The sequence below is a fragment of the Pipistrellus kuhlii genome, unplaced genomic scaffold (genome assembly GCF_014108245.1).
Source record: "Pipistrellus kuhlii isolate mPipKuh1 unplaced genomic scaffold, mPipKuh1.p scaffold_m20_p_57, whole genome shotgun sequence".
NCBI classification, from domain to species: Eukaryota; Metazoa; Chordata; class Mammalia; order Chiroptera; family Vespertilionidae; genus Pipistrellus; species Pipistrellus kuhlii.
The window spans coordinates 1,296,971-1,307,901 of record NW_023425559.1 but is presented as its reverse complement, the minus strand read 5'-3'; the positions used below and the strand labels follow the sequence as shown (position 1 = coordinate 1,307,901).

General features: G+C 72.8%; 2 protein-coding genes and 1 non-coding gene across 5 annotated transcripts; 2 read left to right on the top strand and 1 right to left on the bottom strand.

Annotated features, from left to right (window-relative positions):
- Positions 1–652: 652 nt before the first annotated feature.
- Positions 653–756, bottom strand: LOC118707113. The gene has a single exon (XR_004984188.1). It is a non-coding gene; the product is annotated as a small nucleolar RNA U13 (small nucleolar RNA).
- Positions 757–1,260: 504 nt separating this feature from the next.
- On the top strand, positions 1,261–6,493 carry AJM1 (apical junction component 1 homolog). Its single transcript, XM_036416816.2, has 3 exons — positions 1,261–1,752; positions 3,045–3,195; positions 3,279–6,493. The coding sequence occupies exon 3, from the start codon at positions 3,338–3,340 to the stop codon at positions 6,260–6,262; it is 2,925 nt and encodes a 974-aa protein (XP_036272709.1). The 5' UTR covers positions 1,261–1,752; positions 3,045–3,195; positions 3,279–3,337; the 3' UTR covers positions 6,263–6,493.
- Positions 6,494–8,517: 2,024 nt separating this feature from the next.
- PHPT1 (phosphohistidine phosphatase 1) lies at positions 8,518–10,557 on the top strand. 3 transcript variants are annotated; one of them, XM_045573923.1, is made up of 3 exons: positions 8,518–8,973; positions 9,309–9,433; positions 9,827–10,363. In XM_045573923.1, exons 1-3 carry the CDS (start codon positions 8,544–8,546, stop codon positions 9,947–9,949), a joined length of 678 nt encoding a protein of 225 aa, XP_045429879.1. In that variant the 5' UTR covers positions 8,518–8,543; the 3' UTR covers positions 9,950–10,363. The 3 variants fall into 3 exon arrangements, with proteins under 3 accessions (XP_045429879.1, XP_045429880.1, XP_036272868.1); XM_045573924.1 differs by having other exon boundaries at positions 8,560–9,056; XM_036416975.2 differs by having other exon boundaries at positions 8,594–9,056; positions 10,299–10,557.
- The last annotated feature ends 374 nt before the right edge of the window (positions 10,558–10,931 follow it).

The window sequence follows — 10,931 nt, the reverse complement described above, 5'->3', positions numbered from 1 at the left end:
CGGCTCCCTGGGCTGCGCACCGTGTCCCGGCCTCTGGGCACCGCTGCCTCTGACGCCGGGCCGTGCCAGCACGTCCCTGGGGTCCTCCCAGGCTGGTGTCCAGCGTCACACCTGCCGGCGGCACCAGTGGAGCCAGAACGTCCTCACTCATTTCCTTTTCTCCTTCCACACTCGGCCCCAACCATAAAGCTCTCCTGTTTTACTGCTGTCTCTGTGCTGCTTCCTGCTGCTCTGCTCCACTCCTGGGCGGCCCTTGTGATGGCCTGCAGGCCCCTCTGCCCGGGTCACCGCAGGGCCCTGAGGCCTGGGCTCCCTCCTCTGGGCCAAGGAGCCCTTATTCCCAGAAGGGGGGCCGTTCCAGGGTAGGTGGCCTCCAATCCAGCCACAGAACCACGTGCTGTCCAGGGTGAGCCAGCGTGGCTGGTGTCTGCACGTCTGTACCGTCCTCCTGGGCCCGGCACTTGCATCCAGGAACACACCGGATGCCGAGCTCTGAGGGCAGGCTGTGTCCCTGCTCCTCTGGCCTCCACCCACCCCAACAGCTACCATGGGAACAGCTTTGATACGGGCACTGCCCCTCCCTCCAGGGCATCCTCCCAGTCCAGTAACCCTTCCTCCCCCAATTCCTGTTCCTCGACTTTTCTTTTTTTCACGTCAGACGGGTCATGTGCCAAAGGTGTAACAAGGTTAATGGGCGGCACATCTCACACAGCCGCGTGAACACCCAATCATCACGCTTATGAACTCAGAAAGGATCTGTTCCTCAACTTTTGAACCTGGAATTGGGGGGGGGGACAGTGGGATAGCAGTCACTGAGCAAGCACCAAGCTGATACACATAGGGACTTGCACAGCTTGAGAGATCATCTTTTAAATGTATTTTTATTGATTTCAGAGAGGGAGAGAAAATCAAGAGTCATTGATAGGCTGTCTCCTGTACACCCCACCCTGGGGGTCGAGCCCACAACCTGGACATGTGCCTGATCAGAAATCGACCCGTGACCTTCTGGTTCACAGGTCAACACCCAACCACTGAACCACGCAAGCCAGGCAGGTCACCCGTTCTTGTGACGCCCACAAATGTGGGGTTGTGGCTAATATATTGCCCAGGGCCCCACTCCTCCCCAGCTAGAATGTTCCCTGGCTCAGCATCTTGGAGGGGGGAGGGGGGAGGTAGGGTGCTGGAGCGGGCCTACCTGCTGGACGTGGTGTGGGGGCGGTGGGGCAGCAGGGGCCGCCTGGCCTGGGAGAGGCTGGCATCCTAGGGAAGCTCCAGGCCCCGTCCAGCTGGGGGCCATATGGCCCAGGCGCCTGCGGAGTTTGGCGCCTCCACACTGCAGCAGAGCCAGCAGGGCGAGGGCAGCCCATCTGCTCCTCCTGGGCCGACCCAGTGTGAATTCCAGGAGTGATGCAGGGGGTGTCCGGCCCCTGGCCAGAGCTCTGCCTCCATGCCCTGCCGGGCGGGAGCTGGTTAGAACCCAGGCCTGCACCTTGTGGGTACTGGAGGGCACAGGCGTGCTCAGCTGGCGGCCACGTGGGTCCCAGGCCAAGGCGCGGCCCCTTTAAGTGCAACACCACCGGCCACCAGCGGGGGCAGCACCGAGCCGCCGGCCTCTGCTCGCTGCCTGGAAGCTTCTGCCGAGGCCGCGGTGCGGGTGCCGGTGCCGGTGGGGGGCGCGGAGTGGAGGGCGGCGGGCGGCGGGCGGGCCCGGGCCTGCACGACCTGCGGGTTCGGGGAACAAGCAGCGCGCAGGTAAGAGGTCGGGGCTGCTGCCCGGAGCCGTGTCTGGGGAGGTGGGGAGGATGAGGGTCCTCGCTGGCCATCGGCTCGGTGGCGCGGGTGGGGGCTGGGGGCCGGGACGGGCCCTGGGGGCTGCTCCCAAGTCGTCAGGCCTGGGACCCCCGGGGGTCAGCCGCCCATCCCAGGCGGGGGCAGTCCTCCCGGCAGCGCAGGCCAGGCTGTCACCTCCCTGGGCGGAGCCTCCCCTGTCACAGGCCCCCAATCGCGGCCTGACTTTGAGCTCAGGAGGTCGGGAGGGGACACGGGGGTGAGGGGGTCCTACAGCCGACGGAGCTGGGTGGGCGCGAGGCTGGGGACCGGCACGCCGCAGAGGAGCAGCCCCGGGGCGGGCAGGAGGCCCCGCACCCCGGGGCGGAGGGTCTGACAGGTGAGGCCGCCTCCGTCCTCATTCGCCGGAGCCCACGCCTGGGGCCGGGTGAGAGCCGGGCCCCTCCCAGCCTGCCCGGCCGGGCGCACAGCCCGCGGCGGCCCACGGAGCCTGGTGCCGGCGCGGAGGGTGGACCCCGGCCGGCCGCACTGCGGGGGTGGAACCCCGGTTTCCATGGAGCCTTCCTGCGCGGCGGCGGGAGAGTCCCGCCGGAGCTGAGGAGGGGGTGGAGCTTCACCCACCACCACGCTGCCTCCCCGGGAAGAGGGGCGCACACCCCCATGGGGTCTCCGGCCCCAGCCTGGGCTTCAGGCCCTGGGCACACGCTGCAGAGCTGGGTCACTCGCCGCCTGTCCTGAAGCCTCCGTGCGCCGGGGGTGCCACCCACCCTGGGGCTGGAGCCCGCAGTTTCCGCAAAGGAGAGCGAGGGGGGGGGGGAGAAGGCGCGGGGGCGGGGGGGCAGGTGCGCTCTTGGGGGACATGACTCGGGCCGGGCCCGGCCAAGTGTCCAGGGTGGGACAGGCCAGGCTTCAGCCTAAGGACCATCCCGGACCTGGCGGGGCCACCGGAGCCTCGGGACTGGGGCCTGGACCGTCCGGCTGTCCAGTGAGGCAGCCCCTGCTGCTGGGGGTGAGAGGGCACGCTCCATGCCACCTCTGGGCGGGCGGGCGAGCAGGAGGCTGTGGCTGTGCCGGGCGAGCTGGCTGGGCCAGGGGCGGCACTCCTGTCACCGGCGGGCGATGGCGCCAGCGGCGATGGCCCCAATGAGCTGTCATTCCACCCTGGGCACCAGGGAACACCCTCTCTTCCCACAGCCGGGGCCGGAAAGGGGTCTTACCGAGCCTGCAGCTGACCACCGCACCCATTGCCTTTCTAGCCGGCCACCCGGTCCTTCATCAGGAAGAGGCCAACAAGATGGGCTAGAGCCTGACAGCCGGGTTCCTGCAGGGCTGAGGCTGGCATGGAGCGCGTGCCCGCGGCCTGGGCCCAGGCCCCGCACCAGGGCCGCTCCGCCCCCCGCGCCCCAGGTAAGCCAGGCCCGGCCCGGCCGGAGGCGGCGGACACCGGGCTGCGGAGGGGCCTCTCTGACCGCGTCTCCTCCCGCCCCCAGGGCCAAAGCCCCGCGAGGCCGAGTGAGCGGCGGCCGCCGGCCTGGCGACCTCTGCTAAGATGACCCGCACGGACCCGCCGGACCTGCTGGTGTCGACCGTGTACCAGGACATCAAGGTGGCGGCCCCTGGGCCCTCGCCGCGGCGCCCGCCATGTGAGCGCCCCGCGGCCCAGCCCGCGGCGCCCGCGCCTTTCAACAAGCGCCACTGCCGCAGCTTCGACTTCCTGGAGGCGCTGGACGGGGCGGCCATGGAGGGCGCCCCCGCGCCGCCGCCCGAGCCCCGGGCCCCGCGCGCCCGGCCCCGCGACAGCGAGCCCCGGCGCCGCGCCCGCTCCAAGAGCGCGCCCCGCGAGCCCCCGGGCCTGGCGCCCGCGCCCGCGCCCGCCTCGCCGCCGGTGCAGCCGCGCCGAGGCCGGGAGGCCCACCGGGTGGCGCGGGCCGAGGGGTCGCCGCGCCGGGAGTCCCCGTACCCCGCGGGGCGCGCGCTCGCCAACGAGCTGCACCCCATCAAGCTGCAGCCGCAGCGGGGCGGCCCCGGCCGCATGGCGCCCCTGTGCGCCGCCGCCGACCGCTACCCGCCGCCCGAGCCCCTGGCCGCGCCGGCCCCGCACGTGCGCTGCCGCCTGGACATCAAGCCGGACGAGGCGGTGCTGCGGCACGCCGCCCGGGGGTCGCGGCCCTGCGGGCCCGCCCCGCCCGCCCCCTGGGCCCGCGCGGCGCCGGCCCTGCATGGCCTCACGGTGCCCGGGCCTCGCCGCCTGGCGCTGTCCCGCACGCCCACGCCCAGCGACTCCTTCTGCCCGGACCCCCGGGGCGCGCCGCTCTGCGACGGCTTCCTCCCGGGGCCGCGGGACCTCGGGGAGCGGCGCGCCTTCGCCGCCCCGCCCGGCCCCTCCCAGTTCTTCTACACGGAGGAGCCCGAGGGCCGCCCCGGCGGCTTCCCCGCCAGCCCGGGGCCGCCCTGCGACGGCTACTTCCCCCGGCCCTTCCGGCCCGAGGAGCCCGCGGTGCCCAGCCCGCGCCGCGGGGGCAGCTACCTGGCCTGGGAGGCGCGCACCTTCCCTTTCCACGAGCCGCCCGCGGGCGCCTACTACGGAGAGGCGCCCCCGGCCTTCGTCCCGCCCTGGGGCCCCTGCTTCCCGCCCGCGGAGGCCCAGCCGGCCGCCCGGCCCTTCTACACGGAGGACTGGGGCCGCTACCGGGACCGCGACGGTCTGGCGCGGACGTACCCGCACCCGCGCGGCGGCCCGGCCTGGGCCGACTGGGGGGACTGGGGCGACTGGGGCCCGCGGCCGTACCGGACCCTGCAGGCGGCGCCGCCCCCCGCGCCCGGCCCGCTGCTCGCCTCCTGGCACGGGGGCACCGGCGCCAGCCCGCCGCGCCTGGCCTCCGGCAGCCGCCACCACTCGCGCTCCTGGGACAACATCCTGGCGCCCGCGCCGCGCCGCGAGGACCCGCCGGGCCGCGGCCGCAGCTACGAGAACCTGCTGGGGCGGGAGCCGTGGGGCGCCTCCCCGGGGGGCCGGCGCGCGCCCGTCGTGGTCAACCTGTCCACGTCGCCCCGGCGCTACGCCGCGCTGTCGCTGTCCGAGACGTCGCTGCAGGAGAAGGGCCGCGGGGCGGACGGCGCCGGGCGCAGCTGGTACGTCACCCCCGAGATCACCATCACCGACAACGACCTTCGCGCCGCCGAGCGCCCGGCCGCCGGGGGCTGGGAGCCGCCCGCGGGCCGCCGCCGGCCTCCCCCGCCCGCCGGCCCCGTCGGCGGGCGCCAGCGCAGCCTGGAGCAGCTGGATGAGCTCATCACCGACCTGGTGATCGACTCCCGGCCCCTGGCCGGCCCCGCCGCCCACCCCGCGGCCGACGGCCTGGGCCGCCGGCTCCGCCACCTGCTGGACCTGCGGCCCGCTGGCTCCGGGGTCCCCGCGCAGGCGCCGCGCTCGCCCCCCGCGTCCCCCGGCAGCGCCGAGGAGCCCGCGGGCGCGGGGCCGGCGGCGGACGAGTCGCCCGAGCCCAGCGCGGACGAGGACGACCTGATGACCTGCTCCAATGCGCGCTGCGGCCGCACCGAGACGCTGTTCCACGCGTGCCTCTACTTCAAGTCCTGCCGCAGCTGCCACACCTACTACTGCTCGCGCCTGTGCCGCCGCGAGGACTGGGACGCGCACAAGGCGCGCTGCGTGTACGGCCGCGTGGGCAGCGTGTGCCGCCACGTGCTGCAGTTCTGCCGCGACAGCGGCCCGGTGCACCGCGCCTTCTCGCGCATCGCGCGCGTGGGCTTCCTGTCGCGCGGCCGCGGCGTGCTCTTCCTGGGCTTCCCGAGCCCCGGCTCCGCCGACAACTTCCTGCGCTTCGGCCTCGAGGGGCTGCTGCTGTCGCCCACCTACCTGTCCCTGCGGGAGCTGGCCACGCACGCCGCGCCGCTGGGCGGCTACGCGCGCGAGCTGGCGGCCGCCGGGCGCCTGTACGAGCCGGCCGAGTGCTTCCTGCTCAGCGTGTCCGTGGCCGTGGGCCCCGGCGCCACCGCGCCCGGCGGCGCCCCCGCCAGGCCCGCGCCCGCGCCGCGGAGCCCCGGGCCCACGGTGCGCAAGTTCGCCAAGGTGGCGCTGGCGGCCGGCAGCCCCGCGCGGCCCGCCCCGGCGCGGGGGCCGGACCCCGACATGGAGACGCTGATCCTGACGCCGCCGCCCGGCACGGCGGGCCTGGACCAGGAGGGCGAGGCGGGCCGGCGCGCGCGCGAGGTGGCCTTCATCCACATCCAGCGCGAGCTGCGCCTGCGCGGCGTCTTCCTGCGCCACGAGTTCCCGCACGTCTACGAGCAGCTCTGCGAGTTCGTGGAGGACAACCGGCGCTTCACGCCCACCACCATCTACCCCACGGACCGGCGCACCGGCCGCCCCTTCATGTGCATGATCATGGCCGCCTCGGAGCCGCGCGCTCTGGACTGGGTGGCCAGCGCCAACCTGCTGGACGACATCATGTGAGGCCGGGCGCCTGGGCCCTGGACAGCCATACAGGCCCGCCCCTCCCGCCTCTGACCCCGCCCACTCACTGAGGCCCGCCCCGCCCACCCAGGACCACCTCTGTTCATTCACACCCGCTCCTGCTTCGAAGCCCCCGCCTTGTTCACCTGGAGCTCCGACAGGGACCTCCTATTGCGTCCTCTGCAAGCCCGCCTTCCCCACCTCCCTCCTGCGACCCCCGCCCCCAGTCCCGTTCGGCTCCCCCCTTCTCCAGCTCCCCCTCTCCAGCTCCCCCTCTCCGGCTCCCCCTCTCCAGCTCCTCCTCTCCGCTCCCCCCTCTCCAGCCCCCCCCTCAGGCTTCCCCCTCCGGCTCCCCATCTCCGCTCCCCTTCTCCAGCTCCCCCTCTCCAGCTCCCCCTCTCCAGCTCCCCATCTCCGCTCCCCCTCTCCAGCTCCTCCTCTCCGCTCCCCCCTCTCCAGCCCCCCCCTCAGGCTTCCCCCTCCGGCTCCCCATCTCCGCTCCCCGTCTCCAGCTCCCCCTCTCCAGCTCCCCCTCTCCAGCTCCCCATCTCCGCTCCCCCCTCTCCAGCTCCTCCTCTCCGGCTCCCCCTCTCCAGCTCCTCCCCTCCGCTCCCCCCTCTCCAGCCCCCCCCTCAGGCTTCCCCCTCCGGCTCCCCATCTCCGCTCCCCCTCTCCAGCTCCCCCTCTCCAGCTCCCCCTCTCCAGCTCCCCATCTCCGCTCCCCCTCTCCAGCTCCTCCTCTCCGCTCCCCCCTCTCCAGCTCCCCCCTCTCCGGCTCCCTCCTCTCCGGCTCCCCCCTTCAGGCTCCCCGTCTCCGGCTCCCGAGCGGGCCTCCCCAGGGCCGGTCCTTGGCCGCTTGGTGCTCCCCGCTGGGAGGCGGGGTGGGCTCTAGGACCGCCCGGCCCTGCCTTCAAGCGGAGGAGTCCCTGCCGCAGACCCCACCCCGCAGATCCCGCCTGAGGGCCGGTCATCCGCAGGGCCTCCCTGGAACCTCCCCAGGCCTCGTTGGCCCGGGTCCTGGAGACGGAGTAGACCAAAGCCTGGTCCCGCCCCATTTAACACGCCCCCACCCGCCTCCTGCGGTCTGCGGTGCGCCCTGAGTCCCGGTGGAGGGGCGCAGCCAGCCACCCTCACCCCCAGCCCGCACTTTCTTTCGCCCCCAGCGCTACCCGCCTCCTCCCGCACACAGGCTGCCCTGGCGGGCCCTGCAGGAGGGGCTGGCGGGCGGCAGGTGAAGGTGCGGGGAGGTCTCCCGTCCAGGTGCCAGACACCCAGCCGGAGGGGAGGAGGGCCGGCAGGGAGAGCAGAGGGTGTGAGACAGGGGGCAAGGGGGGCGCTGGCCCGGAGCTGAGACCTGCTGGGCATGAGTCAGGCCGCCGCCGCACCGGCCGGATGGCCCACGGCGGGGGCCGGGGCAGAGCAGGCGCTCACCTCCCTGGAGGCAGGAAACAGGTGCGGAGGGCGGAGCGGAAGGGCTCCCCCGCGGGCGCAGGAGCCTGGAGCACCGGCCTCCCGGCTGGCAGCGGGGCGGAGGAGCCTGGGCGAGGGGAGCTGAGGTCAGGGCAGGGTCCGCGGGGGTGGAGACGTCACGCACACCCACCGGCTTCCCGCGTGGCCGTGTCTCGTGTTGCAGCTGCAAACGGGAGGCTAGCAGCCCGGCCTCCGGTCCCCCCAGGACTGCATCCCGGCTCCGGCCCTGGCTCCATGGACCACACGTGACCCGGAGAGGGGGGCCGGGCACCCGCAGGGGCCCTCCCGGAGCTCCCCATGGGCTGCGAGGGGAGTCGATAAAATTGGGAACGTCCGCCCGCTCCCGCCCCGACCGCGCCCCCTGCCTCCTTCCCCCACGGCCTGCGCGCCCCTCGGCCCCGCGCTTGTCCACCGGCCACACGCCCCCCACATCGGACCTCCGTGCAGCCCGCTCCCAGGGAGAACCTGGGGCCGGGACTGTTTCCAGGGGCGAGCGCTTTCCGAAGTAAAACCACTCGAATGCAACCACTGCGGCCTCGTTCTGCGGGGGCGGGGGCGGCCGGGGCGGGCCGGGCGGCCGGAGGCTGTCAGAGCCGGGGTGCGTCCCTCGGGCCTAAGGGCCGCCCAAACCCCTCCAGAGGTGCCTGGCACCAGCCCGTGGCCCGCTGGACAGGAAGTTGTCCGCCCCTGGGGGATTTTAATTAATATTCGTATTGATTTCAGAGAGGAAGGGGGAGGTACAGATAGACATCCGTGATAAGCCAGAATCAGAGATCGGCTGCCTCCTGCATCCCCGGAACCGGAACCGGGGATGGAGCCCGCAGCCCAGGCCTGTGCCCTGGCCAGGAATGGCACCGTGACCCTCTGGCTCCTAGTCCACGCTCAACCCCTGAGCCACGCCCGCCCCGGGGCCCACCGCTGGTTTCAACCGCCACCCACCCGGGTGCCTCCTTCCCCTTTAAGAGGGACCCCCGTGGCCCCAGGGCTGCAAGGAGCTGGCTTGCGATTGGCCAGTCGGTGCTGCGGCCGGGCCCCACGATTGGCTGAGGCTAAGGGTCGGGCTGCACACCCCGCGGGATTGGCCGCGGCCGCTCAGAGCCCGCCTCCCGCGCTGCGACGCAGCCCCGCGTGGCGCAGGGGTAGGGCGCGGGCCGCAGGGGCGGGCGCGTTCGCGGGAACATGGCGGCGCCGGACCTCGACCAGATCCCCGATGTGGACATCGATCCCGACGGCGTCTTCAAGTACGTGCTGATCCGCGTCCACGCGGCGCCGGCGGGGCAGAGCAAGGAGATCGTGCGCGGCTACAAGTGGGCCGAGTACCACGGTGAGGGCGGGCGGGGCCGCGGCGCTGCGGGCGGGGCCAAGGGCCAGGTGGGCGGGGCCAAGGGCGTCCGGGGCGGGGGTCCCGCGCGGGTCTGGGGTCCTAGGGCCCGAGGGCTGCGGGGGCCCGACCCCTCTCTCCTCTTCCCGGCGCCCCGCCCAGCCTGGGGGGCCCCTCCGGGAGGGCAGCTGCTCCGCTGGGGCTCAGGCCCCGGGTCCCCGGGCGCCAGGCTGAGGGCTGCCCCCCGCCCCCCAGCTGACATCTTCGACAAGGTGTCGGGCGAGATGCAGCAGAAAGGCTATGGCTGTGAGTGCCTGGGCGGCGGGCGGATCTCCCACCAGAGCCAGGACAAGAAGATCCACGTGTACGGCCACTCCGTGGTGAGCCCCGCGTCCCCTGCGCGCCGCCCCGCACCCCCTGCGCCCGCCCCGCACCCCCTGCGACCCTCCCCGAACCCCCTACGGCCCGCCCCGCACCCCCTACGGCCCGCCCCGCACCCCCTGGGCGCTGCCCGCACCCCCTGCACCCGCCCCGCACCCCCTGCGACCCTCCCCGAACCCCCTACGGCCCACCCCGGACCCCCTACGGCCCGCCCCGCACCCCCTACGGCCCACCCCGCACCCCCTGGGCGCCGCCCGCACCCCCTGCGCCCGCCCCGCTCCCCCTGCGCACCACTGCGGAGCTCCCTGGAGTCCCCAGCGTCCCCGCTTCCCACGGGACCTAGGGTGGGTGGGAGGCCACTGCTGCCCCTCAACACAGCGGGCTTGTTCCAGCCCCAAGAGATCTATTTGGCCCCGGCCCGCGTGGTTCAGTGGTTGAGCATCGACCTAGGAACCAGGTCACCGTTCGATTCCCAGTCCCCAGAGAGGGGTGTGCAGGAAGCAGCCCGTCAATGATTCTGTCTCATCATTGGTGTTTCTGTCTCCCTCTCCCTTCCTTTCTGAAATCAATAAATATATATACTTTCATATAAAGAGGCCTGGCTGGGCTGTCCCTGAGGCCTCAGTATCGGGGTGTCACCCAGAGGCCAGCAGGGCATTCTCTTGGCGCCTAGAATAGCCTGGGCTTCAGCGAGAGATCTGTTCACCGTGGTGGCCACCTTCCCGCCAACGGGCTCCTTGGGTGGTTGGGAATGATGGCCCTCGGCTCCACCCTGGGGCCCGGCCCTGCACTGGCTCCGGGGTGTCACTGCTCACTGGACCCCCGGAGCCAGGACCCCGGCTGTGAGGCGCCTTCTTTCGTCAGGGGTTCGGCCGTGCCCAGCACTCCATCTCCACCGAGAAGATCAAAGCCAGGTACCCGGACTACGACGTTACCTGGTCAGACGACGGCTACTGAGCCCACCTGAGCCCCGCCCCCCCCCCAACTCTGCCCTGGAAGCCCTCTGAGGGCTGGGCTGCCCCTGGCGTGTGCCCCTGCCCAGGCCTCGGAGACGGACGCCAGCCTGGCCCCAGGACCGGGTTACCTCACCATGGGAATAAAAAGCACTGACCCAGCCGGCCGGGAAGCTCTGTGCCTCGACTTCTCCGCTGCTCTGGGCCCTGTGACCCTGTCTGGAGTGGGCGGTGGCAGTGGCTCCCTCTTGGCCCAGGGAGTGGCAGTGCACACTCAGCTCTTTGGAGCCCCCCCCCCTCCCCCTTTATGGCCTAATTGCTCCCCCTCGTGGCTGCCCCCAAGGACATCGGGGGCGAGGCCCCCAGCCGTTGCGAAAGGAGCTGGGCCTGGATTGGGAGTGCCCGAGCCAGCACACGGCAGATCTCAGTCCTGTGTCCGGCCAACCCAGGTCACGCGTGAGAGTGCGTGTGACTCCCTGCCCCCAGCCCCGGCCCTAGCTGAGGTGAACAGGCAGAGTGCCTGACATGGCACTGGGAGCCCCTC

What these genes read in the sequence shown, in the direction of transcription:
- AJM1 (XM_036416816.2), top strand. Translation starts at nt 3,338, where the DNA reads ATGACCCGCACGGACCCGCCGGACCTGCTGGTGTCGACCGTGTACCAG.
- PHPT1 (XM_045573923.1), top strand. Translation starts at nt 8,544, where the DNA reads ATGGAGCCCGCAGCCCAGGCCTGTGCCCTGGCCAGGAATGGCACCGTG. An exon ending in GATCCCGACGGCGTCTTCAA is followed by an intron (nt 8,974 to 9,308) that starts GTACGTGCTGAT and finishes CCCGCCCCCCAG; the next exon opens with CTGACATCTTCGACAAGGTG. An exon ending in ACGTGTACGGCCACTCCGTG is followed by an intron (nt 9,434 to 9,826) that starts GTGAGCCCCGCG and finishes GGCTTGTTCCAG; the next exon opens with CCCCAAGAGATCTATTTGGC.